Here is a 21922-nt window from a genome sequence, read left to right as displayed (position 1 = left end):
CCCTCTTTTTATAGACAAGGAAACTGAGGTGCAGAGAAGTGAAGGCACTTGCCCAAGGCTGCTCGACTAATGAGTCGCAGATCTAGGATTCGAACTCAGGTCTGCCTGGTTCCAAAGGCTGTGTGCCTTGCGCTAAACTGAACACCCCCCCCCCCTTGGGATCCATCCCATTGCACAGGCAACTACATGTTCTCCCAGGGATGCCATGAGGGTGGTGACTGGGTGACAGGAGTCTGACAGAGCTGTCCGACTCTTCAGTGCAGCCATGTTGAAAGATCCCCGTTCTTCCTGCTCAGACCCTGGGCTGAGTCTGAATGGCCTTCTGTTTTCTCTAAGCACGTAAACCATGTCTTTGGACCATCTTAACCAAGGTCTGCCCATTGCAGGGTCGTGAAAGGCCACCTGGAGATGGGGAAAGAATATAAGCTGGAGCTCTGCCAGGCCTGCCTCCTCGCTAAGACCAGACTCAGCATCTCCTTTCCCCGCTCGCTGCCCTCCAGTGTGAGGTGATACACTTGGTCCCCAGGTAGCCTAAATGTACCACACTCTGCACTGTCCCAAAACTAGAGGTCAGCCTTCCTATGCCATCTCATTCAACCTTTCCTCTCCATGAGCTTACCAGTTTCTGCTAAAGCCAACTTCCAAAATCACCTAAATCCCCTGCGTCCTTCCCATCTCCCTGCCTCTGTCATCATCTGGACGAGTGCACTAGCCTCTCTGCCGGTGTGCTTTATATCTCTCATCCCACCCCAGTCTTCCACACAGTAACAGGCGAACTTTGTAAAGCATTTGTTTTATTCATCCAACCAGCCGTCCACCCTTCCCATCCACCCAATAAATACAGGTGGGATATATGAGCATTTTCTCACATACATATATACATGCATATACTTGTATACTGTGGGTCAGGCCTCAGGCTAGACTCGGAATGCAAAGTTAGATAAGAAATGGTCCAATCTGTAGTGGAGAGAGATACATAAATTATTGTGATCATGAAGGGAAACCAAAGGACTGGTGTCTGACCCTGCCTGGAAGCCTCAGTGGGATCTGGAACTTTTAAGGTAAAGGTGAGGAAAAGGTTGGTAATCTAGGGAGAGCCACTGTGCATGTACAAGTTTTGGCAATGCGTTGCATATTTGGGGAAACACAAATAGCTGGCAAGGTCAGAGAGAACGGTGGTCACTGGGAAGGCAGAAACCGTATCATGATGTGCCTTGTTCTGAAACTGGAATTTTATCTCGTTGGCAATACGATGTCATGCATGGTTTTTCAAGTAAGGAGGCAATCTGGGCAGAGAGCGCTTAACCACTCCACTCTCCGCGTCTCAGTTGGACCCCTGGCAAGCTTTTGTCCGTGTTCCCATCTTCAACCAGACCTGCTTAGACTCCTTTCCTGGCTGGCTGACATTCTGCCCGAATGATACTTCTATTCTCCCAGACACTGCTTACCCACTCAGAGTAATGGGTCACACTCAGAGTTCCGGATCACACTCTAAGAGATTCCTCTTTATTCTCTCTCTGTTCCGGACACAGTGTGTCTGTCTTGAACGTCAGTGCAAGTCACTGGGCCAGTGGCTGCCGAGTGTGTGGAGAGGGAACTGTTTGGGGATGTAGGCAGCAACTGCTGCCCAACTACATCTGCCCGTCAATCTGGAGGGCTCGGTGGGAGCAGAGAATGAACAGGCCAGCTGCTACCTCCTGCCTTTCTAATTGTCTATCAAAGAAACGGAAAACCCACTCGCTGCCATTGCTGAATTCATGTGGGGTCAGCAAGCGCGTGTTCAGTCTAAGAGCAGGTAAGCCTTCACACCGTGCAGGCTTCTGTGCCTGAAGGGTGTGCTCAGGCTTCAAGTGTCCGCCCCACCTCGCCCTCCCTTCTCACGTTCTGCTAACCTCAGCACCACCTGAAGTGGTCCCATTTTGTTCTGTCTTCAGGGTCCCTTATACATGCCTGCCTCTGAAGAAAGCAGGATCTAGAGCCCTGCAGAACTGGGTTGGAGTGGTTGGCTTTGTAACTTTGGGCCAGTAACTTCACCTCTCTCACTTTGGTTTCCACATTTAAAGCTCCGCGCCAACGCCTGGGCCTTGCTCAAGCTTCGGTGCTGGTTGGATCAAAAGTGTTAGCGTATGTGAAGAAGCTTTGTAACTGCCTTGGGGAGAGAGATCTTTTTTTTTTTTTTTTTAATCTTTATTTATTTTTGAGGGAGAGAGAGAGAGAGAGAGAGAGTTCATGCACAAGTGAGGGAGGGGCAGAGGGAGAAGGGGACAGTGGATCCAAAGCAGGCTCTGTGCTGAGAGGTGCTAAATAAGTACCTTTAAATTACTAGCACCAAAGCATTGTGGGGGCAAAGAAAAAGGGTTACTAATTTAGGTATAGTGGTATTTTGTTTTTACTCTACTATGTATTTCTTTGATTACTAGAGGAACTGAACATTTCCCCATGTGTTTATTCACTTAATATACTTTTTGTAGAACACACCCATGTCTGTTCCCAATTGATTTATTGTTGTCCTAAATTTTTTCCCACCTCAACTGGCACCAGATCGTTACTGAATGGCTATTAACCCTCTTCTGTCTTCCGTGCTATAAATATTTTTTTTTCCAGCTTGATGTCCTTTTTACTTTATTTCCTTCTTGTGATGCAGAATTGTAAAGTAAAATTAACTTCCATTCACGTTAAGATGTATAATCAGCACGCTAAAACTCCAGCCGCGGTTTGGAAGTAGGTTTCTGCAGGCACCATCTACCTCTTCCCCACCCCACTGAGCTCGGTGGGATGAAACAAGCATAAAAGGCAACTCGAGGTAAAAGCAGGGACAAGGGCAGTTCTAAGCCCGAGGGCCCTTGCTAGGCAGCCAAAGGACACGTCTTTCATACTCTAAACATATGATTAGTTTCTGTGTGTGCTTTACCGCAAACATTTGACTTTGATCTCGCTCATGAGGCCCAGGGACTTGTTGTTGAAGTTTTCCCTGGTAGCACCCATCCCCCGCCTGCTGCCTGTGCATGTTATGGTGACCAAATGGCTCCTACAGTGTCTTAAGGCTCAGAAAATAGGAGATCTGGGTCACTTATTGGTGATGACAGCAAAAGTGCTGTAGACTGGGCTTTATAGATTATGAAGTGCTTTTCCATCTGTTTTCCTTTTTTTTAAATATAATTTACAACACCCAGTGTGCATCCCAACAGGTGCCCTCCTCAATGCCCAACACCCACTTTCCCCTCTTCCCCACCCCCCATCAACCCTCAGTTTGTTCTCTGTATTTAAGATTCTCTTATAGTTTGCCTCCCTCCCTTTCTGTAACTTTTCCCCGCTCCCCCTCCCCCATGGTCTTCTGTTAAGTTTCTCAAGATCCACATATGAGCGAGAACATATGGTATCTGTCTTTCTCTGCCTGACTTATTTCACTCAGCACAATACCCTCCAGTTCCATCCGCATTGCTGCAGATGGCAGGATTTCATTCTTTCTCACTGCCAAGTAGTACTCCATCCGTGTTTCAGTCGATCCTCACGACAACCCTGATAATATGATTTCCATTATTGGATGAGAGAACTGAGGCTCAGAGAGGTTGTCCGTGTCCCCACACTAGTTACTGGGAGAGGCAGGAGCCCTGTCCTTAGATGTCAGAGCTGCTGTCATCTCTGCTTGGCAAAGTTAGCGCTTGGGAATGGTCTCGACCTTCCAGTAATAGAGCAGGAGCAGTGTTTCAGGTCAGAAATTCAGTTCTAAAAAGAGAAAGCCTCACCCCCTGCTCAGGAACTCTTGGATTCTAAACTTCTGACCATGCGTAATGCACTGTCTGTCCCTTCCAATCACATGGAGATGCTACTCCAGAGAGCATGAGTGATGTCCTAAAAGAAGGAGCAGTGGCTAATGATGATCAGCATGTCCTGAGATGGCCTATAAAGCATGGCTTAAATGGCAGCTTCCATGCTGTCTACCTTAAAAGTAAAACAGCGGTTATCTTGCCAGCAAAATGGGTTTATTGCTGGAATAGGAGAGGAATTACAGTTTGGGACATGCAAGCTGTGGCAAACCATAGGCATTTCTGGAGATCAAAGGAGGGAAACATTACTTTATAGAGAAAAGAGGAAGTTGAGAACGGCCTTTTGGAATGAAAATCCATTGGAGGAAAGTGAGAGTTCAGAGGTTTCTCATTGGCTGAGTTGTGGTATTTTCTTATCGGCTGAGCTTGTTGTTGGGCAAGGAGAAAAATCTTCCCTCCTGCAGCTGGCATAATAAAGTAGGTTTCTGTTGGAAAGGCAAGAACCCCCTTTCTTCCTGCGAGTGGTAGGGTGTGAGAGCCCCACCTTCTGGCCTCCCAACTCCATTTTATTTTATTTTATTTTATTTTATTTTATTTTATTTTATTTTATTTTATTTTATTTTTTCATATTTAAGTTAACTCTTTACTATGATACATATAGTTCAATATATAATGTGAATTCTCTCAATTTATTTAAAAAATTTATGTTAAAAAACATCCCCCTTCTATTCTAGCCCCAGTCAGATATTGTCAGGATGGCTATTTGAACCAGATGTATCCTAGTTAACATTTGTAGTTAAAATTCTGTGGTCCTGAGTAAGCAAATTAAGCAACTCCCACATGGAGTTCTTAATGGTTCTAGCCAGTTTTGCAGTAAGTGTCTTTGCCAAAAGTATTTTCACTGCAAGATTTTCATACAAACATTTTCTCTGCCTAACTAACTGGCTATAAGACAACTTTGCCATGAAAAAATAAATAAATAACTGCTTGACAGATTGGTTTGACAGTTTGTTGGTTTCAACAATTGGTTGACAGTTTAGTTTCCTTTCTGCATTAAAGCAATACTCTCATTTTTGTATTATATAAATCTTAGCCCTAATGGTCTATACAGTGAGGCAGAATTTTGAACCCACATTTCACATAGAACTTTGGAACATCTATCAAAGGACATGTGACGATACGCCAAGAACAAATAACAGCATAGAAGGCTTTCCAACACAGTACAAGCCTCAGTTACAAATATGCTTCCTAGTATTTGGGAAACTGACGCCAGTCTTTTTTCGTTTTTAATTTAAATCCAAGTTAGTTAACGTATACTGTAATAATGATTTCAGGAATAGAATTTCCAAGTCCATTTAAATGAGGTTTTCTTTATTCAGTTTCACACCAAGACTTTCCTTGGTTAAATAGGATCTGGTCCTTCCCCCTGGAAGTTCACAGTCCACTGGAAGAAAAAGAGACAGACCCAAACAACTATACAAAATGTATGTAATACTCCAGCAATGTCATTCATTCATCCAGCAAATTGAGCATCTCTGCATACCAAGCACTGTTCTAATGGAGCCCTTGCCACAATAGACCAATATCATGAAGCTTATACTCTGGCAGAGGAGACAAACAGTAAGCAAGTTCATAAACAAATAGCATGTCAGATGCTGAAGAGTACTGTGGAAAGACTTTGGGAAGGCGGTTGGGACGGTTGGGAGTGTTGGAGGGAATCACAATTTTAAGTCAGGCTGTCAGGCATGGACAGAAATGCCCCGTGTAGCATGGAAAAGAAAGGTCCTCACTAGCCCAGGGGAGGGATGGCATTCTTGGTAGAGGAAACAGCAAATGCACAGGCATGAAAGTGAGAGGCTGTGGGCATGTTTGGGAAATTGTATGCAAGTCAAGTGTGGCAAGAGGAAAGGGAAAGAAAATTCAGGCGTTGATGCTGGAGAGGTCAGCTGCGGCCACACCGTGAGGGATTTTTTGAGTCCCAAGGGGCAAGGATGCCAGTGACCATGTGAATGCGGTGGTGAGGGTAGAGCACAGCTACCACACCTGCCCTCTGAGCTAGTGGCCAATAGCCCACCCCGCTGAGAGGCATGGCTTTCATAGCCAAGAAAGGGTTAAAAACAGAAGAGTCTCGTACTGTCAGTGGCCCAGTCCTCTCATGAGAATAACACCAGAAAAATTCCAATAGCGAGCATCCTACAAAATACTTTTCTAGCATATCCCCAAAATTGTCAAAGTCATCAAAAACAAGGAAAATCCTAGAAACTACCACAACCAAGAGGAGCCTAAGGACCTGTGATAACTATATGTGATGTGGTGTCCTGCATGAGATCCTGAAACAGAAAATATTGGGTAAAAACTAAGGAAAGCCAGGGGTCCCTCGGTGGCTTAGTCAGTTGAGCATCTGACTTCAGCTCAGGTCACGATCTTGTGGCTCATGTGTTCAAGCCTCGCATCAGGCTCTGTGCTGACCGCTTGGAGCCTGGAACCTGCTTCACATTCTGTGTCTCCCTCTCTCTCTCTCTGACCCTCCCCCGCTTGCTCTCTCTCTATATAAACAAACATTAAAATTAAAAAGATAAATATACATAAAAAAAACTAAGGATATCTGAATACCCTATGGAGTTTAGTTAATAGCAATATCATAATATTGGTTTGTCGATTATAACGAAAGAACCATACGAATATAAGATTGTACGATGTTAATCATGGGGAAACTGGGTGCAGGGTATGTGGGAACTCTCCTTGCAATTTTTCTGTGAATCTAAATAGTTCTAAAAATATTTTGTAAAAAGCCATGAAACCTGTTACAACACAAAAATCGAAAAAAAACCCAAGTAGGAAAACATTGGTAACCCCCAAATTTCCTTGATTTTCCCATCTCTGGAAAGGATTCCTTTTTTTTCCAACTCATTCACCCCCCACCCCCACAAATGTTATTAATTTCACCAAGGTAGAAATAAGCATATGTGTCCGTGTAGGTGGGCACGTGAGATGGGAGAAGCTGGGTGGGGATGCTGAGGTTGAGATGTGTCTGTGCCAAAGCCTCACGGCTGGCTTCCTCTCTGAGACCAATAGAGGTTTCCAGGGAGGTAAAGCATGTGGCAGTTCATTAACAGCCTCACTGTTCCACACCTGGTGGTCGTTTCAGGTCTTGTGGGGGCCATTGGTCTGGGACCCTTGGGTCAGTCAATAAAAAGCCACCTGTGACAAGGGCCTGAGCGGAAGCAGAAAGCAAATGCATCACGGATCCCAGAGTCCCCTGCCCTGACCACAGGAAGCTGACCTTTGCTAGGAAACTTGCCCACCATGCAAGGGCTGGGTCTCATGGAAAGCTTGCAAGCCATTGTCCCTCAATTTCTGGTGAGCTCTTTTCCCCTGTGTCTCTCTCTCGGTCCCAGCCAGTGTCGGTCTGTTTATGGATACTCTTTCACATCCAAAGTCTTCCTTAGTAACCAAGGATGCTCTGGCTCTCAGCAGTCACCAGAGTATTCCATTTTATTCCCATCTCCATCCTCTCTCAATAAAGGATTGATTTGCCACCTCTCTGAGTTTAGAAGGGTGGTGGCTAACCCTTTATAGTTGTAGGTACCCCCACAGACGACACCCAAACAAGCCATATCATATTAAGACTTAAATGTCTCACTGAATTTGCTGAAAGATGTCTTTCTTGGCCTGTCTCCGTTTCATCAGACTCCTGGCTTCCTTACAGAGACTCAGGATACCCTAACCTGCCAAAGGTTTCTGAAGTTTCCCAACTGAGCTCCTTGGTGTCTATTGCATTAATGATTGGCCTTCCCTACATCAGTTTATTAACTGACACAAGAAGTCACATTCAAGCTGGCTAGACTCATGGGGGGATAAAGGATTTACCTGACTATGTATTCCTACCCTCCTCCTTCCAAGGCTGCTTCCCCAACCCCAGGGTCTCAGCTACACCTTAAATGATTAGCTTCAGCCCACGCCCCACTATCCGACCATATTCTCCGCAGAGGGCTTGTGTTGAGTAGTTATTCTAGAAGGCTGGTGAGTTGCTTCGGGGAACCTCCAGCTGTTGTCTGAGACAGTTAGTCATTTGCAGCCTGCCATCCCTCCCATTGCCTCTCTCTTCCCCCGCTAGCTTGGAGCCCTTGTTGCTGGCGTGGGAGCCCAGACAGAGGGGAATGTGGACAGGAAGAGTCCAAGGGCAGAGCAGAAGAAACAAAGGCCCCTAAGTTTACGCAGCCAAGAAAATAACATGAAACGAGATGAGGGATTTGGGCTGGACTTGTTTTGTTTTGGAGCATTTCAGGGGGCCAGGCATGCAGTTGTGTTTGGATTGGGAAGAAAGGCATAACTGTGCAGAAGAAAATCCTTTTCAGATTTTACTCTAGCTGTTACTGGATTAAAGAAAAACCAAGAGGATTACACTGTGTGAATGTATGAAGGTTACTGCGCCCAGACAGGAGGGACCCTGTCTCTTGCTGGAACATGTTGGGACAGCATTTGGAAGCAGCCACTTGGTCCATCAGTCACCAATCTGGTAAATTTAGCATCAGGTGGAGTCACTCACGGTACTTTCCTTTTCTTTGCCTTAACAGTAATAATAATTAAAAATTAATAGTTGTGTCGGTTCTGTTGGATCAAAGTGACAGAAACCTCAGGATTAATGAATTCAACACAGAGGGACTTTTACTACTGCTTCATAGAATCCAAGGAGTGGAACTCTCCAGCCAGAGAAAATGCAAAGAGACACAGTAGAATTGGGATTGGGAATTTTAATTCAGTTCTGTTTAAATGTGTTCTGTCTCTTCTTTGTTGCTCTGGTCTGCTTCTCTTGTGAGCTTCCTTCTCTCTCAGAGGGGCCAGCTTTCCCCTCTGTATTAGTGAGCTAAGGCTGTGGTCACAAAGGAGCATAAACTGAAGGGCTTGAACAACAGAGATGTATTGTCTCACAGTTCTGGAAGCTCCAAGTCCAGATCAAGGTGTTGGCAAGCCCATGCTCCCTGCATGTTTCCCTCTGAAGGAAGGGGTCTGTCCCAGGCCGCTCTCCTGGCTTCTGGGAGTTTCTTTCTGTGTGGTGTTCCCTCCATGTCTGTCTGTCCAAATCTCAGCCCTTTTGATAGGGACAACAGTTATATAGGGTTAGGGCCCACCCCAATGATGTTAAAAAAATTTTTTTAATGTTAATTTATTTTTGAGAGAGAGAAAGAGAGACAGACAGACAGAATGCAAGCTGGGGAGGGGCAGAGAGAGAGAGGGAGATACAGAATCTGAAGCAGGCTCCAGGCTCTGAGCTGTCAGCCCAGAGCCTTGACATGGGGCTCAAACTCATGGACCATGAGGTCATGACCTGAGCCAAAGATGAACACTTAACCAACTGAGCCACCCAGGCACCCCTCCAATGACTTTATTTTAACTTGATTACCTCTGCAAAGACCCTGTCTCCAAATAAGGTCCCATTCTGAGGTATTAGGAGTTGAGACTCCAACATATCTTTTGGGGAGGACACAATACGCCCACACGGCCGCTAATGGCTCCCAAGATTTTCCGTCTTAAAGTCTTCACTACCAGAGACTAGATTCTTTTTCAATACCCAGGGAAGAATTCTATCTGGTCTTTGACCAGGTCGATCTCTGATCAGGTTCTGCCCTTCCCGAGGGCAGCTGGAGCCCCCAGAACTATGATTGACCCAGCTTCCTTAAGGTGCCCAGCCCTGAACCAATCAGTGATGATGGAGTCAGAGTCCTTTAAGAATATGACATTTCTCATAGGACCTATGTATCCACAGATCAGCTAATTAATACTGAGTACAAATTACCCCCCAAACCGTAGTGGTGTTCGTCAAAGGGCCCATTCTCTCTCATACTCTGCATATCCACTGTGGACAGTGGATGTGGTAAGAGGGTGGGGAGTTTCTCGCCATCCCCTGGGAGTCCAGGCCGACAGACCATCCCAACTGCCCGTCATGGTGCCAGAGTGAATGGAAGCTCCAGAGCGTCCTCAGTTGGCATTTAAATCTTCTGCCTGGAAGGGGTACACCTCTGCTCCCAACCCACTGGCCACAGTTAGTGACATGGCCCTCTTGGGGTGTGTGATCCCACCTGTGGCTGCCAAGCACAGAGCCAGCAGTGGTTGCCAGACAGCACTGATGACTCCCAGAACCCTCGTGATGGGAGCAGTGGAAAAAGTGGCTCCCAGAAGCAGGGAGATGCTCTCCCAGAATAAGATGGGGTGCTACATGGTAGACTCGTGAGCGAGCACTCCAGGGGCCCTCGGGCCAAAGAAAGGGCAACAGGAAAGTCTGTGAAGTGTTAGAGGCCCCTCGGTCCGGCTGGAGCACAGAGGGCCTGAGGCGAGAGTGGCCAGGCTGGACAGTGAAGAGAACTGCTTGCTGTAAGGCAGGGTTTGGATTTTGTGCAAAGACACTTGGGCAGCAACAAGGCTTTCCAGCCGGGAGCAGCAGGGTCTCACTTGCATTTTTGGAATAGTGCCAGCGACGTGCTCATTTGAAAGAAGGAACGGAAGGGTGCTAGACCTAGAAGGAACGAAAGAGCTCTGGCAACTCCTAGGAGTTACTGGGAGAATCACCTAGGCTCGGTGACTCTCTGGCATGGGGTACACTTAGTTGTGAATGATACAAGGACGGCGCCGTGAAAATGCTGCCATCTGCACTGGCTCCCAAAGGAAGGGGACGAGCTGGTAGACGTAGAAGGAGGGGGAGGCTTCACAGGCTGACCACAAAGCCCAGCGAAGGCCCGGAGAGCTGGGAGCACCCTGGTGGTTAAGAACAAGTGTGTGTGATTATCCTGCACACACAAATCCCAGAATTCTTGAAAAAACATTTTTTTTTATTTTTAAGAGAGACAGAGACAGAGCGTGAGTCAAGGAGGGGCAGAGAGAGAAGGAGACACAGAATCCAAAGCAGGCTCCGGGCTCTGAGCTGTCAGCCCAGAGCCCGACACGGGGTTTGAACCCACAAGCCATGAGCTCATGACCTGAGCTGAAGTCCGACGCTTAACTGACTGAGCCACCCAGGTGCCCCAAATCCCAGAAATTTTGATGGTGTGCTTGGAGGGTTTAAAGGTGAACAGCGGTTAAGTAAAAGCAAGTTTTAGAAAGTTGAGAAGACACCCCACTGATGCCACAGACTTCATCGGGTTGCCTTTTAGCACTTGCGGGGGTCTGAGACTCGTTTACCCCCTCGTGTGGGCTTCCTTGATGCCAGACGTAAACTCAGTCTTCTAGGCAGCGTTCTTGCACACGTAAGCACGTGATCCTTCTCTGCTGGGAGCCCAGTATCTTCCACCTTACTCCCAGGCAGTCATGCCCTGCAACGCACCCCTGCTCCACTCCACCTTCTCTCTGACAAACATCCCTGCCATAGCCTGGATCTTCAGTCCTTTCGAAGACAAATCACATGCTGCAGGTTTGGGCAGCTCTCCCGTGAAGGATTCACGAGCCGTCGTTTGCCGTGGTCAGCGCTGAGAAACCCTTGAGAGTACACAGAGGGAGCGCCCCAAGAGAGAATCCTGAATGGAAACCGGGAGACCGCCTCAAAATAGCAAATGAGCTCCGCCCACCTCTCCTGTGAAAACGGACGCGTCCGCACCACGAGTCTGGGGCTGGCTTGCTGGACCCACAGAGGAGCTGTAAAAAAAGTCTTTCAGGCCTATCATGAATGAGGACGACCAGTTAAAAATTCATGGGAAGATTACATAAAACCATCTGCTGCCTTTAATTCCCCTTGTGTGCATTCAAAAGGTGCAGCTGCTCGACGCGAAACATTGCATTGCCCTGCGTGGCTCGCCGGCTGGTCCTGCGTCCTGCACGTGGTGGGTGGAGAGGAGGTGAGGGGGGAGAGGAAGACAGGGGAGCACGCCCACCCAAGGAGCTCCACCTGGATCCGAGTGTCTCAAGCACGACCGTCCAGATCTTTCCATCCTGTTGACTCACTCTCTGGAAGAGGTATTGTTCTGTGTATGGAGTTGATCCTGTTGGTGAGTTTGTGCCTGTGTGTGTTTCTTTTTAATCTGAAAATTGGTCCTTGAGTCCACAAGCAACAGCTGCAGCTGCCCATAATTACAATGAAATAACCTGCTTCCTTCAGTCCTTAGGGAGAAAACCTGAAAAAAATAATCCATATTCTAAATGGACTTGGGAATGTGGTTTATCTCCCCTTCTCTCCCTATCTACTTGCAACAAGTTTCATGGCTTTACTTTTCCCTGGATTCAGGGGAAGGAAGGGAATTAACCTTTACGAAGCCTTTATCCTGGTCCACGCACCCTACGATCGTCCTAGCCGTATAAGTGAGTGTTCGAACCAGTTTTGATGCTTCATTTCTTTCCCCACTGCCAGGCACCTTCCAGTATCCTGTCAGATAGACCCCAGATCTCTCAACCTGGTCCAATTCCATCTGGAGACCTGGGAGGTTTGGTTTTATTAAGATGTTATTGAAAATGTCGGCACATATGTAATTGGCTTAGATTAGAAACCAAAGCTCTTAGCAGGGTAACAAGGTGAAGTATTCTGTGCTAATGGTTCCATGATAATGAGACAGTTTTCAGAAGATCGGATGTGCTCATGAAGGTGTTGCTTAAAAGTCATTCTTCAAACCAGGCTGGGAAAATAAAATGCCACAGGAGCTGCAGCCTCTGTGGTTTGTTTGGATCTTACAATGAAGTAACTAAGGTAGAAAGGCATAACTGTGTGCTAGGAATTGAAGATACAGCCATCACTGTCTTCCGGGAGGTCCCAGGCCAGTGGAAGGGGGAGACATGCTGGCAAATAATTATAAGATGCTGGTAATAAGCACTCAGTCAAGGATGTGTACAACTTGCTGTCATTTCAGCGTTTTCCCCCCCTCCAACATCCATTTCTTCAACTGGGACTTTACGGGGAGGAGAGCAACCTCACTGTGAGAGCAATGCCCACAATGTTGAACATGAAAAAAGAAGAAATTATATGTCCTTACGATTGTGCCAAGGGTCTGCCATTAGCCTAATCCCTTATAGTCATTTGCATTGAATAATGAGGAAATGGAAGGAGCCCAGCGGTTTGGCCCAGGCCGCAGAGCCAGTAGCTGGGTGCGGTGTGATCTGGAACCCCTCTGTTTGCTTCCAAAGCCCCTGCTCTTCTCACCGCACCAGGCTTCCTCTAAGAAAGTGTGTCTTATCCTCTTGACTGTCAGGTATATGCAGCTCACTGTGCCCTGTAGATAGAATGAGGGAATCTTTTCTCTTTCCCCTTGAAAATGCCCCAAGTTTTAATAGCAGGCACCTTGATGGGAGTGATCCATGGTCATCTCCAGGCTGTGGGTATGACAACCCAGTTCAGGTGTATTGAGTCCTCTGGGCAATCCTCCCAAACAGTGAATGAAGTGGGCCCAGAGTGTAGAAATGCTTGGCCCCTCCTGGACATTGTATGTGCCCCAAGTAGATTCCTGGGTACCCAAAAGATCCTGCCCCAGGCTCCTGAGTCCACTGCTCCTGCTACCATGGCTTAGCTACGAAGGGAAGGACAAAAGCAATGCTCCCCTCCGAGGCGGGGGAGTATGGTGTCCTGCTACCTTTGAAATTCTTTGCAAGAGACTGCAGTCTCTGGTGATTGGGACCCAACCCAAGGCATTGTGGTATCTCCTTGTTTGTTTCACTTTGGGGAAAACTAACAGAAGCAAAGGTGCTCTGTGCTTAATTCCATCCGGGCCTCTCAAAGGCAGTCCAGGAAGCAATCACATTCCACCACCCTAGGGCAGACAGGATGGTGCTCTGGAAGCAGAAGGTGTACTGGGAGTATCGGGTGTCCTGGTGTCGAGCACAGGGTCACAGCATGCTTTATGGCTCACCTGGAAAGAAAAAGAACAGGGTTTAGATTTCGTCTCCACTGCTTCCTAGCTGGGGGATTAGAGGCAAGCAGCTTAAATTCCCTAAAGTCTCCTTTTCTTGACTGTAAGTCTGGAGGGATAATGCTTGCCTAAGTGCAGTTGTTCAGAAGGTCCGTGAGCTCAAATACCAACCAGCACCTAATACTCTGCCTGGTGCTTGGCACACAATTAGGAACTTACTCCCCTTCCAATTCATACTATGCAAGCCTTGCCAGATTCATCTTCTTACAGTAGATCTCCAGTCATGTCACATCTCTGCTCAGAAACCCTTGATGGCTCCTGATTACTCATTGAATAGTGGCTGTCTTCTCGGGCTTGGTCTTCAGGGCCCTGTCCATCACCTCTCAGGTGTGTCGAACTCTGCTCCCCTCCACACAGCCCACATTCTGGGAGGCTGCGCTACACATTCTTTGCCGTGCTTTCCCCTCCTGTGCCTGGCTCCCTCGTACAAAGCACCTGCCGTATACACAAGCTGTCTGCCTAACACTGCCTCTGGTGCAAGGCTGAGCTGAAACTATATGCTGTCCAGTAAGTGCCCCCTGATCTGTCAGCCAAGCTGGTCTCTTCATTCCTCTGTCCTCTCACTGGCTTTCATCTGTATCTCTCTTACAAAACTGCCAGGCCTTACTGTTCCTTGCCAGCCTGTGAGCTTCCTAAGGGCAGGATTTGCTTTTAAGTCATCAGTGCATCCTGCACGACACCTAACTCTCAACTATATGAGTGAGTGAGCGAGGGAATGAATGAATGAATGAATGAATGCATGCTACAATCCCTTCCTAACTGGGTTACCCTCCACGAAATGCAGTACATAAATACCTCTGAAATCTTCGGTCTGCCCATGAGTATTTTCGTTTCACTCCTAGTCATTGTGGTGCTTATGAGAGATACTTGAAAAAAGAGGGAATTTGGGGATAGGACTTGAAAAAGACATAAACAGGAGAAAAGATGTTGAGGTTTTCCCTGAAGCCCTGGCAAAGAGGAAGGTGGAAGAGGAGGAAAACTAGTTCAGCAGCTTCTTTAACAGGGTAGGGATTGTAAGGCCCAGGCAAGGGTCCGTAGCACGAGCTGCGGCCTGAAGCTACGGAGGCAGAATGGGATTTTATGACCAGGACAAAGGAGAGGGGTTTAAGAGAGACCCTGAGTATTTTGTCTGAGTCACTACGTATGACCAGGACCCCTGGAGGACCCTTGTGGGCAAAGCCAAGAGCTCTGAGTCCTAAAACCCACAAGATGGTGGGCACATGGGGAGAGGCTCACACACAGGAGAAAGTGCCTCTTACCCTGCACATTGTTATAGCAAAACAATCTTTTGCTGCTCCCTGAAACTGTGGAGGTTAAGCTTACAATGAACGAGGCATGGTAAGGAGAAATTAAGGGCACAGTAGCCATGACTGCTCATTCAAGATGCCTAAAATGTTCATCCTATGCTATGCAGTGTACTGCCCATTTCTTATTTTAGTGAATGTAGTGTGATTTTGAAAGGCTTTTCTTGGGGTGCCTGGGTGGCTCAGTCGGTTAAGCATCCAACTTTGACTCAGGTCATGATCTCACAGTTTGTGAGTTCAAGCCCCACATTGGGCTCTGTGCCGACAGCCCAGAGCCTGGATCCTGCTTCAGATTCTGTGTCTCCCTCTGTCCCTCGCCAGCTCTCTCTCTCTCTCAAAAATAAACACTAAAATTTTTTTTTAAATAAAGGCTTTTCTTGTTTACCTCCAGACTTTGTCTTGTTAGTTCTATTTCTGCCTAACAGGTCTTCTCTCCTAGGGTGTTTAGGAGGCTGGCCCCTGAAGTTGGGGAAGGGATATTCTGCAGTTGGGCAGAGCCTGGTGAATGTTCTTGCCTAATACAGTTCTATTTTGATTAGAATAACAAGAATTTACAATAAAGAAACGTGAAATTCAGATGAAGCTAGTAAACTGTCACCCTTAGGAAAATTGTGTTTTTAACAGAGATTACCAGTAAGTCCTCACCTTGTAATGGACAATAAAGTCTTCCTAGTCAGGTTCCTGCATATATTTAGCAAATAGGTTTTCGGGAAATGTCTCAAAAATAATTTTTACCTCAGATGCCTAAACGCATCTTTCAAACCTTGTTCTTTAGCCTAGTGTGTCTTTTACATAAAAAGCCATTTTGTGATGTTTTCAATGTGTGTGATAGTTGGTACAGGAGAAAGTAAGCAGATCTTGGGTCTCTGAGAGCCTGTGTTCAAATGTTCTTCCTCCTCTTACAGTGACCTGAGGCAGATGACTTAAAACCTGTGAGCCTCCCCTTGCTTTTCTTTTGAGTGGGGGTACGATTTCTTTTACTCATTTCACAAACTTTCATTGTGTGCAGATATCTCCTTAGGCACTGGGATCACAGATGATTCAAATTCATCATTGTAGAATTCTCGGGGCAAAAAGGACCTCACCAGGCGCAGAGTTTTCCTCCTTCAGATGAGGACACAGAGGCTCAAAGACAGGATGTGATTTTCTAGAGTTTGCAGTGTGACAAGAAGGTGCACATAGCCAGAACTCTTGTGTGTGAGGAACTTGGCCAGGTGACTCCCAACACTCCCATACGGCTATCATAGTGAAGATCGCCATTTTGTAGGGCAGGACGCCATGGTTCAAAGAGATGCAGTGACGTATTTATTTACCTGGTGAATCAATGATAGAACTGTTGAGGGGGGCCAGGCCCTGGTGCCCGTGTTCCACCCCCATCCCCCACCACCTCCAGCCTACCTCCTCCATCACAGCACCCAGTCAATCCTTCTTCACAAAACACTCAGTTTCACCTCTGCTCCAAGTCCTTGCAGGGCACCAGGATTGTAAAGAAAACCTATCTGCAGTCCCTGCCCTTGAGGGGTTTGGTCAGGCAAGATGATTTCTCCCACGGCACAAGATGAGATGGGAGAACAGAGTATACCAGGGCCGCCCAGGAAGGCTGCATAAAGGAAATGTGTTCCTGTGAGATTCACAGGGTATTTGGGACCCCCCCTCCCACTTCCCCCCCCCCATCACCTCTGTTGGTGGGACCAGGAACAAGCCCCTCCCCTCATTGGTGTGTGTTTGCAACGGCTACTGGTTAGAAATCTGTGGGAAAGGGTCCAGGGCATCTTGCCACCTCACTCAGTAGGGTCTGTGTTCTCTGCTTTAACAGAAAGGATCCCGCCCTGTCCTCCAGGATCCCATGGCCCTGGAGAGAGGGCTGCAGGGCCCAGGGACACTGCTGACTCTTCAGAACGTGCTGACATGGAGCCAGGTCAGTCCCCTTGTCTGCTCTGATTTTCTGTGTCATCAACTGCAAACCTGTGGTCTTAATGAGAAGTGCCATCTTGGAATCTGAAATCGTGCATGCTTTTTGGTTGAAGGCTTTTGCCACTAAGCAGCATGGCAAGTAGAGGAGGTCAGCCCAAAGTGGAGGTGGCCTTCTCAGGGAGCAGATACAGTAAGAGGAGTGCTGGGTGCTGGAAGCCAAGCCAACAGCCTGCACAGTGGGCAGTGGCAGGCAGGGCCCGGGCATCCAGGTGGGATGTGATGTGGGAGCTGGTGGCCAGGAAGCACCACGCAGGTCCAGGACCGCAGAGGCAACAGTAGCCGTCGGGATCGTTCTGGGATCCAGGAGATCAGAGGCTGTGTCCAGAGTCTGATGGTCACATTTTGAGCTTAGCTGGGGTGGGATCAGAGGCACAGTTGAGAGTGGGGCAGGAGGAGGTAAGTGGGTGGCTACTGGGACAGGTGGGCTGGAGGCCAGGTCCAGCCAGCCAGAGTGGCTCTCTGGAGGCTTTTCTTTATATTGCTGTGCAGAGGAACAATGGAAAAAATAGTACAAAACACCTGGGTTGCATCAGAAAAGCAGGAGGATGTTTCTAGCTAGAGAAAGTCGAATCATGATGGAGGCTAGGTCATGGTGAAGAAGGCTGAAGAAGCAGAGGAACCAGGACGCAGGGAGTAAGCACCTTACTGAAAACCTGCTATGAACCAAACACGATCTCTTATCCTCCCAGCAGTCTTGCAAGGTGGACACGGAGTCTCACTAGGCTTAGTTATGCTCTACGAGCAAGTGTATTTCCTGCTCATGCTACATGTCTGACCAAGGGACGTAGAGGACTGTGCCCTACCTAGTGACTCGAGCCAGGCTGATGAGAGCTCTGCTGTGTTTTGGGTAGAACCTGCAGCCACCTTGGTCTCTGTAGCACAAGAAGCGAACCAGCAGATTGAGCACTGGCCCTTAAATGCTTTGGTCCAGAAGCGCCACACGGCCTATGGGCCAGAATGAGTCACAGGGTCCAGCCTGACTCCTCGGGCTCTGGGAAATGTGGGGAAAATACGGTTATTTGATGAGCAATGATAACTGCTTCTGCCACTGTAGATATTATTTCTGTTTTACGGGCCAGAAAATTGAGGCTCAGAGAAATTAACTGTATTGTCTGAGGTCTTCCAGCTAAAAAGTGCTGAAGCCCAGATCTTACATAACCTCTGATTCAATCATTTATTTAGCAACTCAACAAGGACACACTGAATGCTCACAATAAGCCCAGCACCCCGCTAGGCTCTGGGGAGATAACAGGGAATGGAAACAGAGCTGGCTTCTGCTGTCAGCCTGAAGCTTGTGTAACTACAGCCTGGGATAAGTGTTCAGCCATACCCACATGGCTCTCTGAGGAGATCTGTTAAGATTATTAGCTTTCCATATAGAAGGGCAGGTAAAATGGGGTCATATTTATTGAGACATTGTGCCAAGTACTTGATTTAGGAATCTCATGTAACTCAGGGAACCCCATGAGGTAGTCCTTACAATTCCATTTTTAAGATATGAAAACTGAGGTCCACTCAGGGAGGTAAGATAACTAAGCCGAAGGTGAACTCATCCACCACAACCATGCTTGCTTGTAATGCGTGAACGTGAGAAGAAAAAATTCAGTCTCATCCTCCCACACCATTAAAACCCAGGAAATGTGCTCTCTCCTTCCTCCTCTGTACTCCCCATCCCCTCCTTTCTCCCCCAGGTTCCCCCAGCATCCTGTCGGGTGTCACATGTGGACACAGCTTTCAGCAACAACAGAGGGAGCCTCGTGGAGGCCAGACATTGGTGGGGGGGGGGGGAGAGGGGGAATCGCTCATCCCATGTTGGTGCCACCCATAGAGCTGGGCCCTGAGTGAGGCTTGTTAAACTGAAGGAGAGAGGGAAGAAATTTCAGAAATCTAAGTAGTGGGATCTGAGTCTGGCAGGGTGAGATTGAATCTGAGCCTTGGGACAGGCAGATTCTTCTGTCTAGAATGTTCTGCTTTTCCTCTCTGGCCTCCTCTCCCTCCCATCCCTCCTTTTGCACGCTGTACTATATTCACACTGACTCCATCAGCTTCTGTCCCCTCCTCGGCTTGTGTATCCACCTCCTCTGTCCCCACAGTGGTCCAAGCCATCTTCTCAGGCCTGGATTATTGCAATGGCCCCTTCATAGACTCTGCTACCACTCTCCCTCCCAGGGGTCTGCCATGTCAGATCAGATCACTTCTCTGCTCAAAACCTGCTGTGCACCCCCATCTTTGGCAGAGGAAAGGCCGAGTCCTCACTGTGACCCACTAGGACTTACACCAGCCAGCCCATCTCCTGTCCAACCCCACCTCTCCTATGCACCCCTCACTCACACCATTGGCCTCTTCACTGTCCATTGAACCATAAACATATTCCTACCGCACAGCATAAGGCAGAGATGCCTTTTTTCCAGTCTTGGGAAAGGCTCTTTAGGCAAAGGAAACTGCAGTGAATAAAGCGAGCAGAGCACGCATGCACCGGAAAGTGCTTAACACAAGTGTGTGAGGCCAGTGGTGTGAGCAAGGTAGGGGAGGTGAGGGTGGGAGGCCTGCACCCACCGCCCCATGCAAGTGGCCATTCTCCCTTCCAGTCCTTCCTGTGCCTTCTTCCACCTGATCTCGTCCATGTGACGTTTCTCTCCACCTGCTGCATCGTCTGTTGCTCTGTAAGCTTGTCTGTGGTCTGTTTCCCTCAGTGGAATATAAGCTCCACGAGGGCAGGGACTTCCTTTGGGTTGTTCCTGCAGTGTTCTTATTCCTGGAACAGGGACTCCATAAGCACATATTGAATGAGCGAATGACTGAACAAATAATTTCACAACAGATTCCACGTCGTTATTTGCTTACACGCTATCGTTTGTACCCTCCTGCCTTTATACGTGCTGTTCCCCCTTCCTGGAATGGCCCACTGCCATTCTCCCCTGACTAACCTCGCATTCTTTCTCGCTCACTCTCACTGCCCAGGAGGGCAAAGTCCCTGCAGCCCATGGCCCAGGCATTATCCATCCATCCCTGAGAGCCTGAGATTTCAAGGCCAAGCACAGCTCCTCATCCTCGAGCCCCCAGTGCCTGGGGCATAGCTAGAGTCCCATTATTGTTTATTGGCTTGAGTCAAGTGGACCAGAGCGTGTGTAGAATTGCAGCCCAGGGGCCACACCCTCCTCCCCTGCATGTAGCCTCATCCACAACCAGGAGGCAGGGAGCCCTTGTTGCCAATTCAGTCTCCTCCTGCTTACCGCCTGCCTCAGAGATCAGGAAGATGAGGCAAATGGGACACTAATGAAATTCAGAGAGAAAACTAAATTGGGAGGTGTTGCAAACACTGAGGAGGAGGGAGACTGGTTTAAAAGGATCTCTCCAGGATGGGAGGGGGAGTGCAGGAGTGGAGAGCACTGGAGTAGTGTCCCACGTTTCACCTTTGACACCTGTGTGTGGGGTGATCGCTTTAGCTCTAGGGGCTTCACTTTTCTGACTTTAAATTAGGAGCCTTTTGCTTGATTGACTCATTTGTTCATTCATGCCTTCCCACCAACTTGCCAAAAAAGATTTGAGTGGGTTACCAATCTTAAATTGATTAATTAATTAAGACCAAGGGCATTTGATGCAAAATTAAGGTAGGAAGAAAGAAAAAGGGGAAGGGGAGAGGAAAAGGATTTCCAAGGCCCCTCAGAGAGGGAGTTCCTGGGAAAGGGGTTACAAGCCACTGACCTGAGGGTTATTTATTACAGGTTTCTTATGACACGCCGGTGGGGTTGTGGATGTTAATGACCTTTAGGAATGGAAAAGTTCTGGTCAAATGATAGTAATGATGACCAGTGTTTCCGAGTGCTTTCACATCCACTGTCTGATCCTTCAGTTATGGCATTGTCTGCTGTGTGCCAGGAATCCCCACAGGCACTTTTTCTCTGTCTTGTTGAATGCTAAAAGCACCCTGAAAGGTAGTCTTTTAAAGCCCATTTTCGAGATGAGGTGACTGGGTCATCTCTTCAGTAAATGGTGCTGGGACCAATGGCTATCCACGTGCAAAAGCAGAGAGTGGGACCCTTTCCTTACACCATATACAAAACTTAACTCAAAATGGACTGTTGACCTAAATGTAAGAGCTATAAACCCTTAGAAGAGAACATAGGCATAAATGGTCATGACCTCCAATTAGACAGGAAATGGTTTGGCACACACAAAAAGGAGGAAAAAAATACATAAATTGGATATCATTAAAATTAAAAATTTTTGTGCTTCAGAGGAAATAGCATACAGAAAGTGAAGATGAGCACAAAATGGGATAAAATATTTGCAGTCATAGATCTTGGGATCGTATGCAGACTCTATAAAGAACTCTTAAATTCAGCAATGAAAAGACAAAGGGCCTAATTCAAAAATGGGCAAAGAGTCTGAATAGGCATTTCTGCAAAGAAAACAACAGAAATGGCCAACAAGCACATGAAAAGATGTTCAACATTTTTAGTCATCAGGAAAGTTCAAATCAGAGACACTGAGTTATTTGTTTGGGCCCTGCCTTCCTGACAGTGTGTGGTCAACACACCTCCCTGAACTTGGCGAAGAGGTTACTGCTGAGTGAGATGCCTGGTCTGCCATTAGGGTTTTGACAGGAAGGGAATGAAGAAGGAGGAACAGAGAGCGACAAGCATGACAGTAGGGTCCAGCCAGGGACAGACTGCCTGTGGTCTCTTTTCCCAATAATGGGCAGAAATTGCCCTCTGAGAATGCTTTCTGGGGTTAGTTATGCATCTGGCTCTCTTCACAGTATTTCCTAAAGCAATGGCTCTCAAACTCTCTGGTTTCAGAACCCTATTTGACTCCTCCAAATTATTGAAGACCCCAAAGAGTTTTTGTTTATGTGGATTATGTGTGTTAAAATTTGTCAAAGTGGTAATTAGCACTGGGAAAAAATGTTAAAATCATTATTTATAGCTCATTTAAAGTAACAATAATAAAGCCTTGTATCAACATAAATAACACATTTTAATGAAAAATGACT

At 47.4% G+C, this 21922-nt stretch overlaps 1 protein-coding gene across 5 annotated transcripts in view; it reads left to right on the top strand.

The window, feature by feature from the left end:
* Positions 1-21922, top strand: part of TENM4 (teneurin transmembrane protein 4) — a 2866770-nt gene that overhangs the window by 2342113 nt on the left and 502735 nt on the right. For all 5 annotated transcript variants that reach the window (XM_053202558.1, XM_053202562.1, XM_053202561.1 and 2 more), the window contains one exon: positions 16769-16870. In XM_053202558.1, coding sequence (XP_053058533.1) covers positions 16861-16870 — 10 coding nt within the window. In that variant the 5' untranslated portion in view covers positions 16769-16860. The remainder of the gene's footprint in view (positions 1-16768; positions 16871-21922) is intronic.

The sequence above is a fragment of the Acinonyx jubatus genome, chromosome D1 (genome assembly GCF_027475565.1).
Source record: "Acinonyx jubatus isolate Ajub_Pintada_27869175 chromosome D1, VMU_Ajub_asm_v1.0, whole genome shotgun sequence".
Lineage (NCBI taxonomy): Eukaryota > Metazoa > Chordata > Mammalia > Carnivora > Felidae > Acinonyx > Acinonyx jubatus.
The sequence above is the reverse complement of the archived record's forward strand: the minus strand, read 5'-3'. Positions and strand labels throughout refer to the sequence as shown.